General features: G+C 39.4%; 1 protein-coding gene across 8 annotated transcripts in view; it reads left to right on the top strand.

Annotated features, from left to right (window-relative positions):
* LOC106143087 (protein muscleblind) overlaps positions 1-26981 on the top strand; it is a 115463-nt gene that overhangs the window by 75038 nt on the left and 13444 nt on the right. For all 8 annotated transcript variants that reach the window (XM_060945616.1, XM_060945619.1, XM_060945631.1 and 5 more), the window contains one exon: positions 26391-26558. In XM_060945616.1, coding sequence (XP_060801599.1) covers positions 26391-26558 — 168 coding nt within the window. The remainder of the gene's footprint in view (positions 1-26390; positions 26559-26981) is intronic.

Here is a 26981-nt window from a genome sequence, read left to right as displayed (position 1 = left end):
AGTGTAAATATACTTTTTATAATGTACTTAGTTACTCTGTCGCCCTCCCTGCTGAAATGATTACTTTTGATAAAGGTATCATGATTAAGTCGGAGTCAAATAAATACTAGTTATATTCTTACCCGAATCCATCACGTCATTAACTGATTCGTCAACAGTGCTAGCAAAATCAAACAAGCCACATGATATAAAGTGTGTGTGCGTGAGTTTGCGTCTCGTCTGTCGTGTACACACGACCCGCAACCCGCACACCTGGGTAAACTCGCTCCACGCCGCGCCATCGTCGAATCTCGCCGACCTTGACTTTAGTCATCGACTTCTTTGCACTGTTGTCTGGACATTATTCACATTGTATTAAGGCAGATTCAAATTAAACGATGATCGAAAGAAATATTAGGTAAAAAAAATTAACTACTCGAACTGGAGTTGACTAATTGAAACGTTACAATTCTATTATTAACATACAAAGACATTTTTGGACTAGACTAAAGCAACGAGACTGACGTGTAATGTAGAGTGACAGTTGAAAAGCCCATTGATGGAAGCTCGCTTGACACGCTCCTTCATCCAGCGTGACCCTCGGAAACTCGTTAAAACTTTTTGAAACATTACATACGCCTCCCTGCATTAACCCTTGGTATTATTTTCACTTCCTTTACTTGCCCAGCTCGATCTTCAACAGAACCAATTTTTCCTTTAGATACAGAAAATGATAATGATGTATGTAAAACCTCTCTGAACACCAAACACGGAATTCCTCTTTGGTGTGATCCTATGACTTAGCCACATTTATGGGTGGATCAAATAGAATGCGGGGCGCGCGGGACGATTGTCGGTTGACTGTGGCCCGATAGCGTCAATCTAACGCTCAATTAGCCGAATGCGATTATCCGATTTGGATCCAGCATCGCGAGTCTCCGCGCGGCCCCAAGACAAGCCCGCCAACTTTATTAATTAAGCCGTGTCTTATCTCTTGTTAGCACTCATTCCATTATTTGTCTTTTCACCGCTCATTTCCATAATTTCATCGGCGAATAATTATTTACTACTAACGCGGAGCATTTCTCATTGTGGTTGCATATTTTGTTGTCGTTAAAGTTCTAAAGTTTCACTTGCTGATGTTGAACTTGGTCCCGGCGGAACATGATCTCGCTAGTTCGTTGGCGACTGTTTATATTTGTATCGCATTTCGTTCAGAATTAATGCTGATCGTTGCATTTGCATTTTAAGCATAGACTGACCACAATGGCATGCAATTCTACCATTGTTTTCCGCTACTGTGACAATGGCTTTGTTGTTTAAATGATGCGTCAGTCAAGGGATGTGGATGTGCGCGGGCGGGGGGATGGAGACCAGTCTCGCCCTGTGTGTGTTAATTAGCCTAATTGACATCGCGAGGCGCGGTGTCCGAGCGTTTGTTTGCACTATCGCGTTACCAAGGATGACCGGCGTCGCATATACTGTGGTCTTGTTACTTAACATCCCATGTCGTTTAATATGTTTATCGAAAATTAAATATACTGAAATTTAAAGAAACTTTATTGGCAAGATTCGGGATTTGTAATAAAAAGGGGTGACGTCGGCGTCTGAGGGTCCTATCTAGTCGATCGTGTAGTGAGGAACGCCAACTCAGCATGGCGTCATACGGTACCATCTAGGCATACACCCTGTATCTCCCATTCGAAAAGGTAAAACTGCTACGAAATTTATTTTATTCCTTAAATGGCCCGAATAAATTGTAGTTGGTACGTGCACTGAATTGAAATGACCCTTTGCCGTACAATTCGAGATTTTGAATAGTACTAGTTATATACGTCGATTCATATAAAAATGGGAGAAAGATAGAATAAAGAAGTTGCTTGACGTAATTTATAAACAAATTGATATAGGTATACAAAAGCCTTTCCCATTATTGATATAGAAAACACAGGTGGTATTCTGTTGTAGTGTGCTGTTAAGTGTAGGGACGAAAAGAACAAAAAGAAAATATTCCGAAACAAACATGGGAAATGTGAAAATGAAATTACGTTTTGGGCGAGTGAAGCCGTGGGATAAAGCAGCATGTCAGCATTGATTGGCATGACAAGTTATTCCCACTTACAGATATAATTGAATACATTGCGTACCCGCCTGTTACAAAATAAAATAATTATAAAAAACTTTTAAAACAAGCTTTTATTTAAGTGCCCTAAAAAGATCAAAATATTTTTTTATATAAATTGAAGACAAACATTTCTAGCGAATCAATATTTTTATCAAAACGGCAAGTACGAGCAAGAACTTAATTTTGCGATCGGTTACCACTAATGAATATCTCTTCTCGACTCCATCAAATGAGCGTGTGATTAATCTCACCCCGAACAAAGGATTGCCGTTTCCGTGGGCCCTCATACGATCGATCACTTGGCTCTACACGAATAAAAATAATAATAAATAATAGGGCTGGCGCTATTGTACTTCGAGGCGTGCGTGTCAGCGATAGTTTTGGCTATTTCGAGTAATATTGACTTAACAATGTCCGAGAGTGGTATACTAGTTTTTCTGTATTGTGTATTGGACCTCTTTTCTATTAATTACTTTTGGCAAGGCCGTCCAATAAGTCAACATTGTCCGGATAGTATATTACATGATAGTAGATCATCAAAATAATCCCTTTTGTCGGAGATGTCACACGATATATTTTGCGAAACTTAAGTGGCGTATATTAATCAAGGTACAGAACTGAACCCTCCATGCGTGTTTATCTCGGCACTCGACCTTTTATTTAATATATAGCACATCTTCTCTCGATAAATAATATCAACCGATCTTGGTACCAGTTTTACTTACACCTTTTAGATATTTTTCATAGATCTTTATTATAATTCCTATGGCATTTTGAATATTAGACAAACCACATTTCAAACTACATGACAATTACATAAAATCACCTAAACTATCGAGGGGATAATAATAGTAAGGTTATTTTCGCAAGCAATGGAAACTGTGTAGTTATATAAAATCTCGCGTATTATAGACACATTGATGGATGATCCAGGGGTCGCATCACGCCACCCTTCTTTCCCCACTGACTCACAGAACGTCATCGCGTCGAGAAAAAGCCATTCGACGGCGCTGTTGCCCGACTTTTTGACAAGAAATATCTGTAGTTTTATTATTACTAGTACCTACACCAAACAATAAGTAGTTATTATCTTTTTTTTTTTGCCGCTCGTTACTATATATGTAGTACCTGTTTTATGATATTTATACTGTATTTGACAATTTCTAGTTTGAAATAAGGTCGACTTTTGTTTAATATCTTTTGAATAATTTATTTCACAACATACCTAATATGTTGTGATTTTACAATATGTTTCAATATGTCAATCATGTTGTGCTAGACATCTTGACAAACGCACAATGAACAATAAAAAAAATGCAGTGAAACTCGATTCATATTTTGGACAGGCCGATCTTCGATGCTACTTACGCTTCTGCAGGAGTCGCGCTTTGCACATAAATAACTTTATATGAGCGCTCTAAATCTCATTACTGCTGCTATAGTAGCTTCTAAGGCTCCAGTCTCGGATGTACCGAGAATATAAAGCAAGCTGTATCTCGTCTTACAAATTAACTGTGTCGTTATCACAACAATAGTGTAGTTGTTTTGTATTTAAGACGGTTTTTATGAAATGGGTGATCGCCATAGTGTCTACCCACGCGCTGTTTCTCAATGCAGTCGAATTATACAAAACGTGAAAACAATAATAATGAGATCAACAACAAAATATATGTTTTAATCATTTCTGGAATAGTCACTGGCCAGTTTTATGAATTATGTATAAGATATTAACTATACTTAACTACACAAATGGAAATTGTTGTCAACGGTTTCCTATATGTATACATCATACTAGGAAAATACTAGATCCATATGATGTTGATATTGATGTTGAGAGTATTCATAGTCCGTCTATCTGGATTGTTCTTCTTTTAATATGAGAATGCACAAAACGCGTCGGATGCATTCATCAACTGCCACATACCCACACAAATGACGTACTATTTTTCACCATTTCGCCTAGACGCGTGCAGAGGCGTTTGCTGAAAAATCGAGCGGCCACTAAAACCGACGCCTCGGCCATGTTGCGAGCCGATAGCGTAATACCTAAACAAATGGCTTCCTTTGTCGCTCCTTTTTATTTTATAAACGTGAGTTATGTTGCTAAGGTGCTACGTGGGTTATTCAGATGCCTCGAGACGCTGCGAGGCGGCCGCCTTCGCTCAGCCTTATTTATGAGGCGTAGTAACTAACAGCCAGCCAGATAAGTCGCCGGAGACGAGCTGGGGGCTTAGCGGGCCGTTGCACTTTTCGCGATTATTTTTATTTCCCTCTCAATATCGACTCGGGATCGCTTTCAATCGCCGTCCGATTAATTGGCAAGGACTGGGCTCTCGGTAAACACAGCACACCGTTCTGCCATCATTCCCGTTCCTATTAAAGTTTCTTTGCTGATTTTGAACAGTATGTTCGAGATATTACTGATTTAAAAATATAGTAATATAGTGCTTATTGTGATATTTAGGTATTCCATTAGAGAAGAACGTTTATTTAAATATTATTCTTAAAATCTTGGTCTGTTATAGATTTCGATAAATTTAAAGCCATATTGTTCTCGACTGCTCATTTCCTATTCCACCACGAACTATTTCGGTTGTCAACTTTATGAACACTATTTTGGATATGCTACAAATCGATGAATTCAATTTAGACCGTAGATGGCCGTGCCGGCATTAGTAGCGTACATCTATTCGTAATCTCTGAACAAAGAGGGATGAAATTTTAATCGGTCGTGCTGCCACCGGCGGAGTTGATCACTGTCCTATTGTAATGAGAAAGCGCTGGCCCGTCGCGAGAGTAGCGCTGCAGCACGCCGCCATCTCTGTTTGAATAATACATAGATTTTCCGATGGCATGGTCAGGTCACCTCTCCGCTTTCCCGCGAACTAGCGAATCGATCCCGACTTCGACTTATATTTTATTTAAGCATCAGACACGTAGGCTGTACATAGGATATATACAAACTGAATTTTTTAACATTTTGCTGGCTTGTTCTTGGATTTTTTAAGTTCAATTTTTTTACATAAATATGTTTTGTCAACAATTAGTTTAAAAAGTCTTACCATGTCAAAATGATTTTTTTATTTTGTAATAATCAAAATTTTGATTTCATAGCGTGGCGTTTTAATTTTTGCAAGTCATTGCCATGTTTTACTTCCTAACTTAATGCATGAACAAATCCATCAAGATGTTATTAAGACCGATTTGATTAAAACTTATTCAAAAGAAAAGCTCTTAAAGCTAAAAATAGACAGGTGTTCCATTTTGAAATGAGAATATATATGTTACATTTTTGTTATTGTTTAAAAATATATAATTTATGTCCGACTCAAAGATAAGGCATAATTAATAAACATATTGTGTATCAGCGAGGTTGTTAAAACACGTTTGTTGGCGTGTCTGCCTGTTGTCTAAGATTTCTTGAGTAATAGCTAATTAATTACGCATGTACATAATATGGTAATGATGTCGTTGTTACTTGACTTACGTGACTTAAAACTAATTAACACAACGAAATGTGAACTTTTGCGTCAATAAAAAATATACGGTTGTATGAATTATGCACATTATGCGTTTAAAGTGCCTTTTTTATTTTTCCTCACAAACAAACAAACATTAATGTAACTATAAATCGCAGGTGGGTTTAATGTGAAAGGTTTTTTCTTACAATCAGTTTACGTAGGTGTAAAACATGGATTTCTTAAATATCACTTTAATATTAGCCAAGATTGTATTCAAAGTAACCAGAGTGTGCAGTTGGCGATTAATTATTTTTATCATCCTGCTGTTAGTCCCGACCTCCTTGGGAAAAAAACATTAATATAATGCCTTTGACTTCGATCATGAAGTGGGGAGGTCAGTTTATTACAGCAAAGACAAAAGTTTTACCTCCTCAATACCCTGTAAATGCCTAATTAGGAGTGTGTTAGTGTAACATATTCAATGGCCTCAATTTTCCAATTTTCTGATGAATTTATATCGCCAAAAGGCATCAGTTAAAATTTTTCAGCCGTAGTGGGTTGGATCCACTGACTCCTGTTTTTATTTAAATATGAAATGTTAATCCACTTTTAAAGGCAGAATCATTCTTACACCCAAATATTTCAAATCAAATCACAGAGATCTGCTTTAATAAGTTGTAAAGTTGTGTTGGAGGGCTCCCGGTTCGATGCTACGGCGGCGACTGTCGGGCAATCTCGTTAAAATCTACGACGAAACTCCGCAATGGCGTTTTGCAACCATTTATGAAATCACATGCTGCTACTACCTCTAGTTAACTACTTACTAAAGTTATTATCTTGCAAACTTTCCCCGCTCTCGCTTCCTTCTACCACGCAGTTTCAGATATCAGGGTTATGTATCCCATAATTAATGTTAAATACCAACACAATCAGTCGGGCTGTAATTAAATATACTCTACTGAGTCCAGCTTATCCAACGATGTTTTCAATTCAAGGAAATAACTCTTTGGATTATAAAATAAATAAAGTTTTATTGCTTGAACTATCCCTTTTGTACATGCAATATTTAGTGCATAAATATAAACATAACATGCGCTGTGCACACCGAAAGATGTATTCATATAACGAAAAAAAATTTTTTTGGTTCATAGTCAGCAGATTCACGAATCTCCTTATGCTCTAATCAACTTAATAAAGTAATAATGAATTAGGCCTTATCCGCAGTATATTTATTTCTAACAAATAAATAAAAAAATACTAGACAGATTTCGATGATAATTGACACAGAAACAGATTAAACCTTCAGGAATAACACAGGAATTTTTTTGTGGTAATTCCCAAGTGACGAATAAGTTGAAGGGCGCAACGTCCACTCCCGCCTTGGGCGAGTCGTTAAGGATATAGTCGTCCGCCGCGGCTTGCCCCTTATCGCGGCACTGTGCGAGTAACGACGCCTTCGATCGCCGGCTAATGGCCTCCGCGGGCCCACTTAGATACGCAAATGAGCATCGGCGAGTGTCGCCCGTAACCGCGGTTACAAGTACACATTACTCAACACAGAGGCGGCGCGCCCGGCAACTCCCCTGCTCTGTGCTGCGTTGCTAACTGATGATTTGTAACGGCGACGCCTCAAAGAAATTGGAATAATGTATGAAAATAGGAATGCCGTATTGCCCTGTATCCTACAGGATATATCCTACGTGTCGTTCTCTATAACTCGAACTCTACTCTCTTCGTTTAAGTCGAACGCAGTTGTAAAGCTAACAAACATAACACAAAATTGATATGCAATATGAAAACGTTATGGTGACTGATAGTTGTGACGATACATCTATAAGTACTTACCACTTCTAAAGTCCTATATTATTCCGAATTCTTTGGTCCCAATGAATGCTAATGACCCATGAATATCATTATTTCTCATCATGTCGTCTCTATAAATATTTCCCCAGAATTTTAAGGACTGGCGGGAAATAAAAACGACCAACTTTCCCTGTCATTAAAATGTCACTTGATATTTCAGTTCCAAATTAATGACGTTATAAATCCGAGTCCCATTGATTTTCCAATCGTAGTCACTTGTCGCTTTCCAGACAAATATTTGCTTTCATTTACATTTACATACATAGATACACAAAAACGCATCTTTCCGGGAGGGGTAGGCATTCCCTCTTCATGCAAGCGCGTTTACACAGAAAGAAAATATATGTGTTATACATATGTATATTTTTTCTTGTTGTATAGTAAAAGGTTAGTGTTTTTCCTAGAAGTTATAACTGTAACTCATTACCATTCAGACAATTACCTACTTCGGGTAACCCATTTGCGTCGGAATGGAGAGCACCATCAACGTTTTGTTAAAGGCAGTCGAGCAGTTAGAAAATACTTTATTTCGCATACATAAACACTCTGCTTGGGTTTTACGATTATTCCTTCGGTAATTGGAGAAGAAATAGTCGGAAACAATGTTCTGTTGATCGGGACGTGATAGGAATCGCTAGGTTTGATTTTTGAATAAGATTCATTAAATGTAGTCAGTGGAGACGTGCAGTTTATGAAATTTAAACGTGACGTTTAAAATTGATAATGGATCAAAACATATTGCGATTTAAGATCTTATCTGAGTTATGTGCTCAATATATATTAGAGTTTTAACCGATGCTCATATGTGAGGAACAACATGAAAATGAATGTTCCAATATGGGTTAGGTACCCCTGCAAAGGTTGCGGAGGTCAGACGGGAGTCGCTTCTTAAAGAAACCAGACTTAATCAATCCAGGATAATTTCAAATGGCGCACCTTGGCCTCCTCTTCAGAGAGGTAAGGATCAGAACTATCGCTAAGAGGAAGAAGTGTCGAATAATTTGAAGACCCCGATCACATCCGGTTAGATGAATATTAATATTGGCGAGTGAAACGAAACGGTGACAGCGCGTTCCCGAACTACACCCTTGTGGGCAATTGCCACTAACGAACACCAAGGCCCAAGTAACTTGAAACCTTAACTTATCTTGCTAGCAGCTAAAATTTACAATATTAACTTTTTATTCCTAATGTTAACATTTTTCTACTTGAGCTTACAAAACCCAAGTAAATTAAAACTAAACTTAATTTGACAGCTTAAAAACAAAGAAGAAAAAAATCTAAACTTTTTATTCCTCGAAGTATTTTCTACTCGAGCCTAGTAAAATTTCCTGGACCAGAATTATCCATTTGAAATTCATAATCTACACAAAGAATTGACAAGAGTTTAACATGTCAGTGCCATGGGAAGCCCGGGGGGGATGAATAAACCTAGTGGAGGACATGTGTCAGGCGGCGATCGCCGGGCCGGCCGTTTTTGTGGTGCCCGCTGGGACTGGATATTTCGGAAACATCTTTTTAGTCTGTATATTTTTGGTCATTTTTTGTAATCAAGTGCATGGTAGACTTGCTACAGTAAAAGCTCGTAGCTAATGCATTGTGGAGTGCTACGAAGCAGTCGTAGGCCGAAACCTCGTAGCTAGGTCCTGTGACCTTAGCCGAGTCCTCTTCGGTCAAATAATATGTGGATACGCTACGAGAACCAAATTCGTAGTTTAAAATTACTTCGTAGCGGGTACTACAGCAAGTGCTATATAAGAACGGCCCTACATAAGCTTTTGAAATACTTATGATAACGTATACATTTGATAAACGAAATGTTATAGAATATTTCGTAAGCTGGCCATCAATAAATTGAATACGAAACGTATAAAATATAATAGGATATAAGTACAGGGCTTTCATACTAAGTAACAGAATATGATATTGAATTGGTAAAATGCTATATTCGAACGGATACTAAAAGTATTCCTAAAGAGGATAGTCGTGTCGTTCGCGTCGTTTGTCACGTATAATGCTCTTATAAAATTTTATTCCCCCCTAGAACAGGAACAACCAGCAGACGCGCCTTACTGTCCACTCCGGGAAGCCGAGACATTTCCAATTTTATTAAATGTTGCCACTCTTTATTTCTACTCGTACTATAAAATTAACGTACGCGTCACGGCACTGCTGTATTTTCACGACTGATTTAAGTAAAATAAACGACTTGTAAATTTACGATTTCGTTGATTCGGCGCTCTGAAACGAAACAAAATTAAGATGTTATTAATAATGCACTTGATGAGGATTATTCATTTATAGTATTACGTCTAAATTCCTTGCGGGGTAGACAGAGAAAACAGACGTCAAAAGACTGAAAGGCCACGTTAAGCTGTTTGGCTTAATGATAGAATTAAGATTCATATTGTCAGGTTGCTAGCCCATCGCCTTAAAGAGGAATCTGAAGTACAAGCCTATCCTTTAGTCGCCTTTAACATCCATAAGAAAGAGACTGAGTGGTCTCTTTCTTTTGCCTATTTATGCCGGGAACCACACGGCATATAATCAGTATATTTAAATGTATACATGTGTATTAAAAAGATGTTTGAGCAGCAATCCGGGGGCGCCGAGTAGCCGCCAGCGCGGCGCCGCCCAGCTGTAAATGGAGTGCGCATTAATACCCAACTATGTAATAAATGTTATTGTTTGCCATAAAGTTTGTTTTATGAAGGTCGCCCCCTCGCTCTTGATACTGTCCGACCTTTTAATAAAGTTTAGAGTTCCTCTTAATCCCTTATTATCGAATTTACTCCAGATAGGAAACTGCGTTGCTAAATCGTCATTTAACTGCCTGATATTCAAACTCTATAAAGAACCATCATATTTGCCAAGCGACTAGAAAATAGAAAATGAAATATCTTGTTTTGATATTTCGAAGAGATAGCCGATGTCTGCAACGTCACCGGAAAATCACAGTCGTAGAAAACTCGCGCTTAGCTTTGCAGGAAAATTTTCTGCCGCGTTTCAATTCGCTCCAAGCTATGATATGTTTCTAGTATTTTAATTTTATCGAATTCAATTCATAAAATACGGTGACCAATAAATTACAAAACACACATTTTCGGTGCACATGCTAGTATTTTACAATTTCTATGCTCAATTGACTCGATGTCGAGTTGGTGCGCTGTTAGAAGTCGTCAGGCGAAGGGGCCTGATTTGTATGTAAGTCAAGCCCGTACGATGCGGAAGGCGGTGCCGAAAGACGTTCAGCGCAATTTTTCAGCGGTTCAAGTCCGTGTTCGGCAAGCCGATGGCGCCGCAGTGCACCGCCCGCCGGCCCACACCTGCTCCCGCTCCCGACTGCTGCAACTTTAATCCCCCAATCCGCCGCCGCACGACCGCACACCGGCGCGACGCTATATTTCAATTAATTCGGCCATCCATTCCGACGTGAAACTTCGCAGCGCTTAGCTCATAACCCCGCCGAGGACGCTCCCAATTTGACATGTCTCTCAAATCGCCCACTCGACGTCACCGCACCGCCAGCACCGTCGTATCGCATGCTCCTAATCCCGCCTTGATGATATTATTTGCAATTCGCTCATCTTTAACTGCGAACGCCGTCATATTTCCAGCAATAAATCTTGATTCGCCTCGGCTTTGTCGACTCGTAGTGGTGATTCAACTTTTTAAACCCAATTAATTGTGAGTTTTGTTTTGCATAATAATTGCTCGTTCTGCTGAAGCGGTGTAGTTAGTCGGCCCAAGTTTGGAGTGCACATTGAGGGGAATAATCGGCAATGCTTTAGGTTCATTTGTCGCTATGAAGCGAGGGGTTTTTCGTCCGGTCGCCGCCTCAGCCCGTTTAATGAACGCTCTCACTCTTAACACTCCTCGGTCTCTGTGGAATTCAACACGTACGATCGCAATCATTCTTTTGGACTTCTGAAGGGAGGGGGAATTAATTTGCTCAGAGTTCAAATAGATAGTAATATTGGAATGTACCTACTCCCTGAAATATAATTAGAGTAACTAATTTTTATAGCTAAGGCAGCATTAATTATTAGTAGGTATTTGGAAATGCATTTGTATGAAAGAATTTAATAAGATGTCTGATATCAAAAACATAAACAAAATGTCCACATGCATACACTACCACAACCTTACCTTAGCTTGCTGCCGCGTGCTAACAGCTCTATATCAGTGTATTTATGTCAACATATCACGTCAAAGTATAATATTGCAATGTTTGTCGGCACCTGACTGTTATTGATCGTCTCTATATTCGATACCTTCAGCTGAATTCCGTTCCAATACTGGCCGCCATTATTATGTGATTATATTATCATATTTAATTTATCGGCTCATTTCTTATTCTTCGCGCGGCTAGCGTGCACGTGGCGAAGCGCCGGCGAGCGCTGAGTCAACCGAACCCGACCACCCGGCTCGCTCCACCGCAACTGAATGAACTTAATTTGATTCCGATTGTGTGAAACCCTACCTCTCCTACACTTAATGACTTAATGACCGAAAGGACTTGCAATTATTTAACTTACGTCTTTTGTTATATAGTCCTACCTATCTTAAATCAAACCACAAATAGCGTTAAAGTCGAATCGAATTTTCTCAATTACATTTCACTAATTAAAAGAGTCGTGGGTTACGAAACATTGCATTCGATAGTTTACCTCGTGCGGTGGTGGCCCGACAAAAACCGCAAGTAACTTTGTACAATGACATGACATTACATAGTAGAGAGGGCTCGGGCGAGCATGTGGAGGCACAAAGTAATTAGATAGCTGTTGTATTGTTCACTTGTTCAGCGCTTTTCCAATGAGCGACCGCCGGTCGTTTTGGTGTTTAATTGCGGCCCAAACCGTAACGGACAGCGGCCCGTTTTTGTACGCCACCCGAATGAGATGAACCGCGCATCCCATAATGACTCCCGCCTCAGAGCAAATTCCAGAACTATAAATAGCTATATAAAACCTTTTGAATTTTGTAATTAAAAATTTGTTATTATTTTTCTCATATTTCTTCTATGCAAAAAACTGCGAAAGCTGCAGACAGTACAACAGGAAACTAACCTATTCACTTCGCATATTTTACCCTTTGCTAACCAGAACCACTCTCCGACCATAAACTATGCTCTAATTTTTTACTTTTTACTTCAAGCCAAGCGGAATGCTTCGATTTTTAACTCATTAATTTTTGGCTTTTAGCGAGTTCATATTCGCACTTCGTAGTTAATTCATTTAGCTGTTAAGTGAGGCGAGATGCATGCGAATGAGCATTGACATTTCGTTTGAGTAATTAATAAATAATTTTTGTATTCATCTCGATTGGCTTTGTGAATGAAAATTGTGTATTTAAATTTTAGTAATTCACTTTACTGCACTTTATCGCGTTTACTCTAAACGCCTTATCGTTAATTGGAGATAAAAAGAAATAACAAAAATATGTAGTATCTAGTACAGAGAATGTTGTGTTATCAAAAGTTTCAAATATATACGTAGCAAAATTATGTTACATTAAGAATTCCAACAGTTCAAATCAAATCGAATCAATTTATGTGTCGGTAAACAAAAAGTTTGTCGTCTCCAATCTATCACTAGAGTGGGGCCAGGGCCGCACTCAACGCCGCGTAAATAATTCACGCTCTCCGGGCGAGAGTCAGCTTGGCCGACTCCGATACCTCATGTAATTCCATATTTTCGCACCAACAGTTACCGGGTATGCATTAAGTTTTTGTACGAATCTATTCACACTTAAATTTTCTCAAGTTTCACGCATTTTCTTTACAGTTTTGCTTTACTAAAGTAATTTATTTGTCGATGTAATTAATAACTTTATGACATAACCGTAAATTCAAATTTGCATAATACCGGTACAACAAGGTCTGATACAACAGATCTTCATATAACCCTTTCGATGTTGCAAACATTGATCCCATCAAAAACATAGATCTTATACCGGCGGTGAACATATCAAATTCTATCGTGTTATGTTCCTTATGTTATACACATTACATATGTTTGCATTATTAATTATAACGTGTGATTAATAATGACAAGCGTGTTGTGGCTTGTACACATGTATGGCCCCGGGCGTGTGTAAGACGACGCCTAACATCGGAAACCACGATAGCTCTCCTATCGGTGGTTCCGGAAACTGATCCTCGCATCGAAACGTGCGTAGAAACGTTCCCGCGCCGTCACGCGACCATCATTTGTCATAAAAGTCTGCCACATCACGACTTATTAACATTACTGTTTCTATCGACCTTGTGGCACTTAACGACAGCTGTCTAAGACTTTTATGACTAACTTGATAATTAGTACTATATATGAACTTTTTGAAAGATACTCTAGTACTTTAATATTCCGATAATTAGTACATTTTTTGTGTATATGCAAAGTGACCTGCGTACGTGTCTGTGCAAATGTCTATGTTTTAGCAATTATCGATCCGATGCACTTAGAGGCTTTCCGGTCGCTGTCAGACATAACTCCAGTCTATTGATGCTTGTCATCGTCGCCGCTCGCTTGTGAGGCGCCGTTCGTTTACTAGGGAATAGATCATGACAGGGAAAAGTTTGCTCGTTGGCGTCATCGAGAAGATATTTTTTCGAGGTAACCTCATTCGTAGGCCGAAACAAAGAGGCGCAGTTCCGAAACAATCAAATTAATTTTCTCCGTTGTTGTTTAATTAGCCGGCGCTCTTGGATGGCGCGGCGGGCGGCCGGTGTTTATCATGCCATACAATCGCGCCCTCACCCCTCCCGCGCCCCGCTTTTACCAAACCCATTATTATCAGACTCAAGACTTTACACTGGAGTAACTTTGATTCGTCACTCCTGCCATTAATGTTATTGCAAGACATTGTTTAGTCTAATTGACTTCACCGTAAACAAATCACTGTTGCTCGACTAATTTTGATTTGTGTTTGTTACAGGTAATCCTATTTAAATGTTATTATGACAACTGATACGGCAAAGTACCGATATCGTAAGATCATGCGGTATTGTAAGATGAATGCAGTAGCTAACAAGTAAGTTACGTTGAATTTCATTATAATTTTGCCAGTATGGACTCATATGTAGTCGAGACAAACCATGACAGCACAGAATACAAAGACCTGGCGTCCACTAGACTCATTGACATATTATACTTATTGGAGTTGAAGGGGAGAAATATGAAACAGAATAGTTTGTGTGAAGCCTCACAGAGTTAATCTGAAGCCGTATTTAATTAAATTGTCCGGTAGGCGGACGTCCCCGCAGGTTATTCGGTGGACAGCGGCCATCCTGCGTGGACGTTTAATTGTGCTTCTACATATTCTGTTTCAATTTTGGACCCTTAGAAGGTGAGAATTTAATTAATTTAACAAATTGGATATAATTAAAATTTGATATATTTTATACTTTTTTTTGTGTGTAAGACGGGGACCCAGATAACTTTCGGATTCTACTCTACCTAGTTGAGTCCTAAATCTTGGGCGAATAATCGTAAGAACCAATTCACATTTTAATTAATTTCGCAGATAACTCAGTGTCAATCCCGGAAATTTAAATAATTAAATTCCTTTCTCGTCTTCAAATCGTGTAATTGTCACGTAAAAACTTGAAAATACGTCTCATAAAAACCCCTGACTATGAAAACATATCCAAGTCTTTAAAAAAGTCAACGTCTTTGTTTCCGTTGGTTTGTTTGTAGAGGCTTGCTTGCAGTGCCATTTAATCTAATTATCCAGCGATACAAAATAATAAGAGTTCAAACTATCAACGCATTTAAGTGGAACCTTTTATTTTAAACTTGAAGAATGTGCAATAAGATTCTCTTAAAAAAATAATTATTTTACACACAATTTCTTTGTTTTGCCATTGCCATATGTATTAGGCAGTGAAGAAACGTTTCTTTTTTCTAAAAAGGAGTTTATTTTCGTAACGTATAAACGAAATTAAGGTGCCTAGTATTATTTATTAAGAGCCAATCCTAGTGAGAAAAATATATACAGGAAATGTTTCTGTAGTTTCTTTATTTTTTGACAGAGCTCTTCAAAAAACTTGCGCGAAGTGTGCAAGCAGTTCGCTTCATTCCGATCCGACCCCCTGATCTGGGCTCTCGCCCCCACAGCCGCCGCACCAAATTCAGCGTTGTTTTTTTTTTGTTTGATTTCTTTAATCGCTTAGTTTGTTGCACATTCTTCTATTTACTGAATATGTGGTGTTTTCGAGAAGCGTTTCAGAATAAAGATTTAGAAAGATTACAAGTAGGTATGTAGAAGGCATGCAGTATTTTGAAAAATGGTGAATGCTCTGTAAATATTTGCTGTCCTCTAAATACCTCTCTGGTCAATAAGCTAATTTAATAATTAGCTTAGGCTTAAAAAGCCGAGTTCAATTTTCAACTAATTTCTCCAACAAATTCACTCTTCCCTCTAGCTTTTTAGAGGTTTACACTCTGCTCGGTTTTCTTATCAAACGTTCTCCCTTATTTTTGGACATAAATTAACCTGTGATTTTTTTTTTATTGCGCTCACTGTCTCTTATAAGCTTTTTATTACAATTATGAAATATAATCATCATAAATATAATCTATGTTTATAAAATTATGTCATTAAAGGTCCCGGTTAACACGCTTAAAATATAATTACGGTATTTTAGTATAATATAATTTAAACGGATTCACTTACCCTTTTTCATACGAAAGGAATGATTCTTGGCGCCCTAGTAAGGGATTATTTCAGCGGCGACCCAGACCTGACCCCGGGGCTGACCTCGCCACATGATATACACACCCTTCATTCTAACCTGTTTTACGAGATTACGCGATAAACACTTACTGGAATAATATTATAAGAGTTCCACTAACCAAGCGAAAAGTATCAAATTGAGTTTGACGTGTACCTTAACTATCCATACATACATAGTTACGTCTATATCCCTTGCGGGGTAGACAGCCAAACGTTTTGAAAAGACTGAAAGGTCACGTTCAATTGTAATGAAGTCTATAAACGCTATTCTGACATTGAATATTTTGTGATAACACTCTTATCTGTGCAAAGCAAATGCTGCTATTGCACTGATAATAAATTCCGATTATATTTACTAGCGTCAACAAATATTTTTCCAATAATATATCAATAAGCAATTTCCGCGACACGACTTTTGATTCCTATAGCTATTCTCCGATACGCTATGTTATTTGCGAATATAGACTTGAAGGAAGATTACCTACGCATTATTTCATTCAGCACAAAGCTTCTTCTTCCTCCTGGAATGGATCCCGATTAGATCCTCGCTTCTCTTGAGAGGAGCCCAAAGTGCGCCTTGGACCATGACACAGGATTGAGTAATACATCTACGAGTAGTAGGTACAAAGCGAAAATCACAAATTAACTTGTAGTTAAGTTCTTCGGACATATGGCTAATATTTCGTCGACATTCTAAACGGCTCAGCTCGAGTGGTATTTGTAACGGGCGTTATTAATAGCGGCGATAGCAGACCGGCCCGCGGGGCAACACAGTATACGTAAAGCCGGATTTGCATAGGATAATGGGACCAGCATGCAGCGGCAATGTGCGGCAGGGAAGATCATTGCGGTTAAGCGGAAACGTAATCTGTTTTAAAGTTTTATTAATTCTGTTTTATTTTTCCTCTTTCTATCTTCCTTTATCTCTCTCTTCCCTTTGTTCCATTTGAACCCACTGCCGCTTGGAGTCCACTATCTGACATATATTTCTCTTTTCACTTTGAACGGTCTCCAACAAGTTTTGAGATCGTTGGCATGTATTTAATCTGTAGCGACGTCAAATCGAGTCAAAGCAGAATAAGAACACAAGTGATATAACAAATTTTCCCAAGTCGCAAAAAGTCCGGTCACATTTAAACATTCACAGTTTCGCAATCGCTGTTAATGTAGAAAGTTTCTCATGTCTTTTTTAATTAACATTAATTAAGACCTCTACCGGGCATTGACTTGTTTTATTCGTTAATCTGTTTCAAAGGACTAGAAACGAAATACTCGTTTCTAGTCCTTTCAAACAGATTATCTTACATTGTCTTACAAATAGTCGTGTGATTCACATTCAGAAACCGCCTTTGTCATAATTATCTCGGATAGTTAAACCTTAGTGTCACATCACATTGAAACTGCTTACGCGGATAGATCTAATCAAGTGAATCATAATTGCTTTCACTATCTGTCTAACATATTATAATATGTTACTATCTAAATCATTTTACAGTAGTCATAGTCGTCTTATTTTGCATCTTTGTAGATGAGAAAATGAGATAAGACAATAGTTACCTTTTTAAAAACATTGCTTTATAGGTAGTTATTAACATATGTTTTTTAAAGGTTACTTATGTATTACAATAACAGTCACGTTATGTAGTGAATACAGGAACAGTGTTAAACACGAAAAAGAAAAAGAATATCAATGTGCATTGATCGTTAATTCGTTAAGCCACATTTGATAAATGAGATTTATCTACGCAATAGAGAAAAACAATAGTACTTGTTACCCTTAATCGCGTTCAGTGTCTGAAAATGCCATTATCGCGGTCAAAAATAGAAACACAATGATGATAATTGGCGAGGGGACTGTGGGGGTGCGTGGGTGGCCGGGGGAGGGAGTCGGTCGCGTGCCTGATGTATGCGCCGCCGCCGCGACGCCAGACCCGCCGGCGCCACGACGCCGCCCCACAATGCAGCTATGGCGTGCATTCGGGCCCATTCCATACCAGTTGAGGACCTTACGCTTTACACCGTTTATTGCCATTTACGACCGCACGACATCAACTATCAAACCTTTACACACGACCCATATCCCCAGTACCCGACCACTCCCGGATCCCATCCTGTTAACTATTCCCGCGCCATCAGTGACCGCCCTCTGATTGATGTATTGCGTAATGACGCGGGAAACTATTTCCTACGTATTTCCTCCACTCAATAAAACATCAAATATGCTTATTTATGTGTCCGCGTCAGTTTATTTGGGGCTTTGTCAATGCGGCCCGTAGTGCCGACTATACTCCAAAGACCGTCATTTGTCAAGATTATGGCTGTTTGGGGATTGAGATATGAAAAGCGGTTATTGTTTTGAATATTTTCCTTTTTGTTCAAGGGCTTTCTGTAGGAGCTTATGGTTCTTGATTCGTTCCTCATTATTTTTTTCTAATATAATCAAAGAATCTTAATTCATTTCATTCAGTATTCGTTATTGTGAGACCGATCTACATATTTAAAAAGTGCACCAGTGGCACCAACAGTAACTCCATGTTCCAAATTTTATAGCGGTAGGTACGACGTTTGTCTACGACGGAGACAGTCGTAGCAGCTATTTTGATCGTAGGCTCGCTACTACGTGTAAGCATGGTAGACAAATCATTTTATGGTGAAATTCGAGAGTGCCTATACATTCTTTGCTTTGAAGGAAATAATGCTGGTTCCTCTTGAATGAAAACATAAAATTTTACAATTCGAGATCTCTAATTAGAGCAGAACTAAAAGTTGTTGTCACTCGCATTGCACATCTCTTACATCGCCATACTTGCTCTCAATTTACTACGATAACATTGGCAGTCTGAAATAGGGGAGTGTGAAGTTAATAAGACGTCACAATTATCACGTACGGAACTCGTTCGTCACGGCTTGGCGCCGAGTGGCAATTACGGTATTTCATCCTCAATAAAAGTGCACTCAAGCGCCTCAGACGGCGAAGGTTCCTATAAAGCTAATGTGGACGTATAAAGATTTAAATGACGGCCCGGAGGACGGACGGCCATCGCGGCCCGACGGTCCCGGCAGTCAAATAAAACGTTATAATGTTACCTATGTGTGGTGGGTAGGTAAGCTTTGGCCATTCCCGAAATTACACGTGTGAACGTTTCTTTCGATTACTAATGTTGCACGTGTACTAATTAAATTTAAAATATCCTGTTTCGGCTACTTTTTTAACATTGTGAAATATCAATCCCGTAATTAATTTAGTTTCTAGTAATAGTAAGATAAAACTAATTACATACAAAACAAATAATCTTTTATTTTATCAAAACTATCATTTTATCAAAAACGAAATCAACATCATGCTCGTTATTATTAGACTGCGAATAACGGCAGTCGTATACCGTGAGAGCAAACATTTTGGCGATTAATCTGAGAATACTGTGCTATATTGGGACGCTGGAGGCGGCACATTTATTTTATGGGCCGGCAATGTTACATACGCCATAAAAGTCGTTAGGACCGGCGTAACGTCTCGCCGACGTCTTGCCTGCTTTAATTATACCTAGATAATGCGACGCCGACTGTACTGGGCGCCCCTGCCTCCCGCTCCCCTTCGGCATTCGCAACATTAACGTAACACGATGCAATAACATTCCGCTACTCTTCCTAATGTACCGCCTCCATAACGCCATCTCAAGTTTGCACCCCAAATACTTACAATGTAACTTTCATTTTTACTCGTAAATCACGGTTAATAACTCACAATGTAAGGAAATTGATTTATGTGGACGTGTTTACCAAGTTCTCGGTTTAATGAAGGAGTACGTCGGAGGACGAAATGAAAGGCCGCCCCATACATACGTAACAACACGTCGCCGCCGTGACGTCGTCGGATAACTTTCCACAATGAACAAATAAATTATGGATGCATATTTTTATGGTAATGCTTTATGCAAATTATTTTTAATAGTATCATAAATTTAAAACTTATTACTTATTAGTTTATAATAAGTAATAAGTTTTAAATTTATGATACTCACTACTAGTTCAAAGGGATGTTTAATTCTAGATTGACATAACTTACATTATCAGTCTTAGTTTATGTAAGGAATTGTACAGGGATGCAGATGAAGATTTATAACGCGCGCCGTAGCGAAGACTACAAGTTCTCGCATTAAAGGAATCCGGGACATTAGCCTGCAAGATGCCGCCCGAGATCATAATTAAGTGCCGCCAATTTATCGGTGTGACCCGGACCCGAAAACTCTTAAACTCCCCTTATCGTACCTACTGAAGGCGCTTTATTTTGTAGTTAGTCCGCTGCGCAGTTATCGCGTTTATCTTCTTCCCAATAATATTAATGACTTTTTTGTCTCAATCAAGTTAAACTTTTCAGTCGTAAAATTCTGACTTTTATGTGACTAATGGTTTTGTGAAACACACAAGTGAAAATGAAATAAGCTACATCGGTAATGGATACTCTCAGATGCTCTAGAAGCTGAAAGAAACTGATATCGCTCAACGTTTTCTATTAACTTCAGTACAAAAGCAGCGAAATACCGTTACGGAAACGTCCTAGAAACCTTTGTTGAGATAAAACTATTGTTGTCTGCAACTATTACAGATATCTAGTGTCGAAAGTCAAAAATGGTCTGTTTAATACGGTTCAAGTGAATAATGAGGCGAGTGTGCCGCTCGAGAGGAGGGAGTAAGTCAGGGCGAGACTGTGTGACGGTGCTCCGTCTAGCTGCTTAGACTAATTACTGCAGGAGTCTGGCTAAACTAGTTAGTCGGCCCGCTCGCCAGTCGGCAGCGCAGCTTCTGTGACGTCATTCCATATCGCTTCTCATTACACTACACACTCCAGCTCCGCTCTCAAGACGCTTATTTCACCAAATTACATTCAAGCCACGTGCACATTTCCACTATTTGCATAGCAGTGTACGTTTGATTGCGACCTGCAGATTACGATCGAGTTAAGGAAATTGTTACGGGCTGCTAATGAGCGTTAATATTTTATTTTGCTTGACGTTTGCCTACATTTTTTTTAACTTTTCCTTTTTACTCCAACTCTCCTTTTCACATTCTATTTTCCTAATTGACTTGGTACCACGTCTTATAATACCCCTGCACTAAGACCATCGAGACAAAACATGGGTCAATTTTGTTTTTTAGTATTTTGGCTGCATGGTATGAATGATAGTTCATAGTAGATTTCGCTAACGTGGAAATTACTAGAAGCAAATTATTCCTGGAGGTCTAATATATCTCAGTGCTAAACTTTTCATAACCTGTTCAGTAATTTATGAGGTTTTTATTAGATGTAGGTAGTACTTTCTTTTGCTCATTTATATTTATATAAGAATGGATTTAAAAAATTAAATACCTTTAAACCTACGAGCATTTTTGCGGAACAACTCAACATAAAAAATAAATCATAATCAGAAGCATAACATTCCACCGAGAATGTTCAGTGACCTCATGATTTTTCTCCCCGGCGGCGCGGCGCGTTAGTAAAACGGGCAATTTACGCGAGCCTATAAGTAACAAGATTCATTAAGGCCGTTACAAAGTGGCGCGGGCGTTCTTAAAGCGAATGGCCCTCGAGCTTGCAGCTTTCATAATGGGCGCACGAGCCGGCGCCGGAGCGAGGATTTAATGAAACACCTGGAGAACGCGCCCGCTTCCGATGCATTAATCTCGCACTCTGTATTAGCGCCATGCTGACCTAACCCACCCCGAATTATTACATCTAATTCCGAAAATACAACGATTACAGCGCGTTTTATGGCCGCTGCAGTGGCGTAATTTAAACATATAGATTGGCTTGTTTGGTGACCAGCGCGTGCAAAGTCATACTATTGTTTAATCTGTATACACCTATTCTAAGAAAACTTAATTAAAAAGTTGCTTATTTCTGATAAACTTATAATTTTGGCGAATGAAAAAGTTAACAAACTAAATAATATTTATTTCGTGATCGAAAGTAAAAAGAAAATGTATTTGTTTTAAAAAAATCCGAGAAACACAAATTGGAAATGCATGTTTATTCAAAGTTAGTGATGAAAACAACGTTGGCATTAGCGTTCCAATGTGTGCAGCTAATATCACAGGCCGGGATAAACAAGGGCTGACCGCCGCCGCCGCCGGCAAAGGCAAAAGTGGCCGAGATAACTCCGCGCACGAATGCATATTTTAACGTTAAGCTACGGTACCGCGATGCAAACTTGTTGGGAACTTTACCAGAGTGAATAATTCTTACTTTAAGGCTACTTCTGACTTTTTGCTCTGTTTATTTACTTATGTTATTTCAAACGAACGGTTGGGGGCGAGAACCCTCGCACAAAATTTCAAGCAAAAATTGGATCAACTCTGTCACTGTTGTCCCAGAAGATTCAATTATGTAAGAATACGGTTATGTACAAAAGTGTAAAATCTGAAAAAAGGTGTTTAAATCTGATATCGATTTTATGTTAGCTTGCAAATATTTGCGAAAATCAAACGCTTTTGCCAGTTCATTGAGGTGTTTGCTAAATTGATCTCTGTTAGCAGTGGACGAGCATGAAACACTGTCGATAATTAGTGGGATGAACGGTGTAGGCGTGTTGGGGTTACGTCAGCAGCAGCGGCGGCCCGCGCAGCACAGCGCCGCCCAGAGTAAAAACGCGGCCACGCCGACCGTAAACACGCGCCCCTCTCGTATGACGCCTCATTAGCCACTCCCCTGCGCCTCTATAAATCATTTTAAATTCAAATTCTACTTACTTTCAGAATTGACTTTGCTTACCTAATTCCCTTCCCAGCCACAAAATTTTGCAAATTAGATTTCACCTTTCCCTCGCTTCAGCTTGTCGGAAAAAAATTATTTGTGGCATCCGTGCCGGATCTTGGCCCATGATCGTATTACCCTGCCTGTGATACGAGAATTGAACTCTCAACACCTTGTAATCAAATATTGGAAAATTACTTCACCTACTTAGTTAATAGATAGTTAATAGATCTATGACTAATAATAGTAGAAAATAAAATGGGATATCAATATTATGAGTTCAAATATTATTAAAGCGAGTAAAACAACCTTCCATTATGCTAGTGCAAAACACCTCCTAATAAAGTGTTCACACACTTAAAGTAAATTTGTTGATATTGAAATACGATACAAATTTTTGAATTAACATAATAAAAAAAAAGGCCAAACGCAAGTTAATGGCGTAAGACCTTTTAAATACGACTCCTCTATGAAATAGTGCGCCTCCATAATTAACCAACACAGATAAATTTACTGATTGCAATCGTCCATCACGTTGCAATTAGAAGTATCGAAAGGTGAGTTCCAGGCGTATATGTGGCCACGTGCCGCAAATGCCGGTCGCTGCAGGAGTTGGCACGCCCCACCGGCCCGTTCTATTCCCGTCTGTCCCTGTTAAACAAATATTTTTGGCAGCCACTTTCGTGCGTACAAGTGGGTAGCCGCGCGGCTATGTGACGGGAGCATGTCATTCATCGGATCGTTATCTCATTGTTTTCTCTCGTGTCGATTTGTCGCTACGCATGCCTGTTTGGCCAATAGTAAAATAAACTAATGCAGCGTGTGGCTGGTCGCGCCGCGGCGTGTCTCCAATCCATCAATCCTGATCGAATGTTCTGATCGATTAACGACGCGCCTCACCCGACCCGATCGGAACGCATTCTGGGCGTCTAGTTTGGCTCGTAGCTTTGTTCCGATAGATTTACGGCGTTCATTGATTAGCTGTTAAATTACAATTGTCTTTAGACCAATACTCATTGAATAAAATCGTGTGATTCTCATTTACAATTCTGGATGAAGAATGATGTAACCGGTTGGCATAGAACGGCATAACAAGGGTAGCGGCGCGTGCCGACTGGCGAGGACTGTCGTCGGCCCTGCTCTTGAGAGTTGTTCGTTATACACGTCATAGTTGCAGAGTGCACTCGGCCGCCTTGCTACACTTACCGTAACGAGACACAAGCGCTCTCTTCATTGATGTCATTTTTGCCTTAATCGAGAAGCGCTGCCAAGACTCGTGGTAAGCGGCTGACTTACTATCAGACAAAACATAGCGAGTATCTAACCCAACTTCAACGTTTTCCCCTACAAATTTAGTTCAAATGTATTTTCTTTGAAGCAAAATCGTTATCTCCGGGAAGGAAAGCAATGAAGACACTGACTCCCGGTTATCCCCTCGTATTGCAAGTGCGCATTGTTGTTTCATAAAGGACCAGTTAAGTTTGCTCTACCACTATCACACAAAAATGTTATTACTTTTGGGCGGTTATTGTCCACCCACACCCGCCGCGCCTTTCCTCCCGACCTCTTACAATATAAATTACCTATTATGTATGTATATTGAAGATTTCTTTTAATCCGTTTGGTCTTAATCTAAAAATATTTCACGTCGTTCATAATACATCATCATCATTATCATGTAACGTTTATCTTGTTATCGCTTATCAAAATTTTCCTGAGATATAAATCTCTACGAAGAAAAACATGAGAACGATAATATTTTGACCTAAATATTTTCACTCTGAATTGTAACGGGTTGGGGCACCAATATAAACAGAGCTTCCACAAAAGGGGGGAATGTTGCCGAGTCATCGAGTTCACATGACGTAACTCGGCAGATAGACGCTGATCGAAAGGCAATTAATGTGTTTCGCGTTCGGCGGGCCATCCGTCTCGGGCGACGCGGCCATTTGTATCGGCGCGAGCGTCCGTCACACTAATCGCCGCATGCACCGTTCACCTGCACGCCGCCGTCGTGCCGCATGACCCCAATGGCTCACTTGCTCTTTGCTGTGATTTAGACAGAAAATACCTATTCATTCGTACAACACATACAATCAACCCATGGCACTTTTCAAATATTCTTACTGATTATTGTAACTTCATTCTTTCAAATATTATAGGTAAGTTTGCTTTAAATTCAAATTCCGTATCAAATTAAAATTCTGTACCGTAGTATATTCACTCGTGTTGCGAAGAACGATATACAAAACCTTATTGCTTTAGAGTATATAAGAACATAACCTAACAAAGTCAGCAATAATAGTCGCATCTGTCCCAGTCTATAAATTAATCCGAGTTTGATAGACCCGAATAACTTATCATAGTTATGATGAGAACGTGATCACCCATTCAAGTTTAACAAACGGTTGGTAGGAATCGAAACTCGAGTAAAGTAGACGGCGTAACAGGAAATAATAACTTTATCCCAGCTTAAACTGAGAGTACCGTCCGACTAACATTAACATTATGCCTGCCAGTAACAAGTTAATCTAAATGCAGCTGACTGCTTTCACTAGTTAGTTGTAGCACTAGCACGCATCGCCAAAGTTGGCTAACTAAGAACATTCGGAACATGTCTGCATCTGATCTGGTAACGCCTGGCGCTCGGTCAAACAATAATATGCACAATCGGATTTAACCAGATCACAGCTAAACTAAATCTTCTTATAGATAAATCTATATGTATTTTATTCATGTTAAAACTACTGATAACATCGAACGTAGGTACTTTAGAAAAGTTACTCGATAAATCACTCGGGACTCGTTCCGCGGACATTATCAGTAAGCGAGTCCCCCAAGTGGAGTACTGAATATTCAGATGGCGTTTGTTTGTATACGTATTTCTTTGAAAATGCGATAAGCGCTTTTCCGTTTTTTCGCTGAATAAAATATTGCGCCGGAGGCTCGGCGTACGACGATAAAACGTCCGCGAAGCTCTTCCCGTCACGTAGTGCGACAGTTAATTACGCGGATGTAAATAAATCATCATAGACGGGTGCGGCGTGCGGCGGAGGGTTTCGATTCCGAAAGGCAATTATCTCGCGCCTCATTGACGTCGAAAATGAGCAAAACCCCGCGCTCGCCACCCGACACGCCTCAGAAATATTTGACGCGGCCTAAGACGCTGTTATAAGGAAAAATCGAGTGGAGGATTTCTGGTGGCTACGTGCCCGGCTCACCGCAATTGTGATGCATGGAGGGATTTCCGCACATTCGCCCGATATTGAGCCGAAACCTCCCCGGCACATATTGCTTATCGGAATGATATCGAATGAGGTCCGCCATTTTCGGCTATTCTAAGCCCCAGAGGAGTCGCTTACCTGAAAATGTCGTTCTTATCTTTTCCGTTTTTCACGTTTTCTCCAATACATGTTCTTCTTGAATAAAGAAGCAGTGTCATTTTTAATCTAATAATTATTTTATGCAATTCCAGGGTCGGTGTAACCGCGAGAAGCCACCCTGCAAATACTTCCATCCCCCACAACATCTCAAGGACCAGCTGCTGATAAACGGAAGAAATCACCTCGCGTTGAAGAACGCGCTAATGCAACAGATGGGTCTAACGCCTGGGCAGGTGCTGCCTGGCCAGGTCCCCACCGTGGTAAGATCCGCATCTCTCTCCACCTCACTAGCTTCGAGCGATCGGTCCTAAACATGTAGGCCCTCTATGCACGCAACACGCCGCTTTCGGTGTACTCGCTACTTCGTACTATCAGCGTTGTTATTTACCAAACACGTAGTTGTTTTTATAAAAATAAAGCGTTTAAGTTGTGCCCAATATAAATTATTTTACATTTTTCAAGTTTGTTATCTCAATTCCATAGTACAGTATTCCATTTTCTTATCGTGTAAGTTAGAAGTAAAATAGTAATTTACTTTATCCTAGGCGGTAGTACAGAATGCTGGATCGAGTTCCGCACTTCAATTTAAAGTTTTGCTCAAGTGCGTGGACTTTTAACGAATTAGTAGAAATGTGTTTACTTGTTACGGCGACATAGTTAATTCTTCTGGCACAACTTAAACT

The sequence above is a fragment of the Amyelois transitella genome, chromosome 2, assembly GCF_032362555.1.
Source record: "Amyelois transitella isolate CPQ chromosome 2, ilAmyTran1.1, whole genome shotgun sequence".
NCBI classification, from domain to species: domain Eukaryota; kingdom Metazoa; phylum Arthropoda; class Insecta; order Lepidoptera; family Pyralidae; genus Amyelois; species Amyelois transitella.
This window is presented reverse-complemented; position numbering and strand designations above follow the sequence as displayed.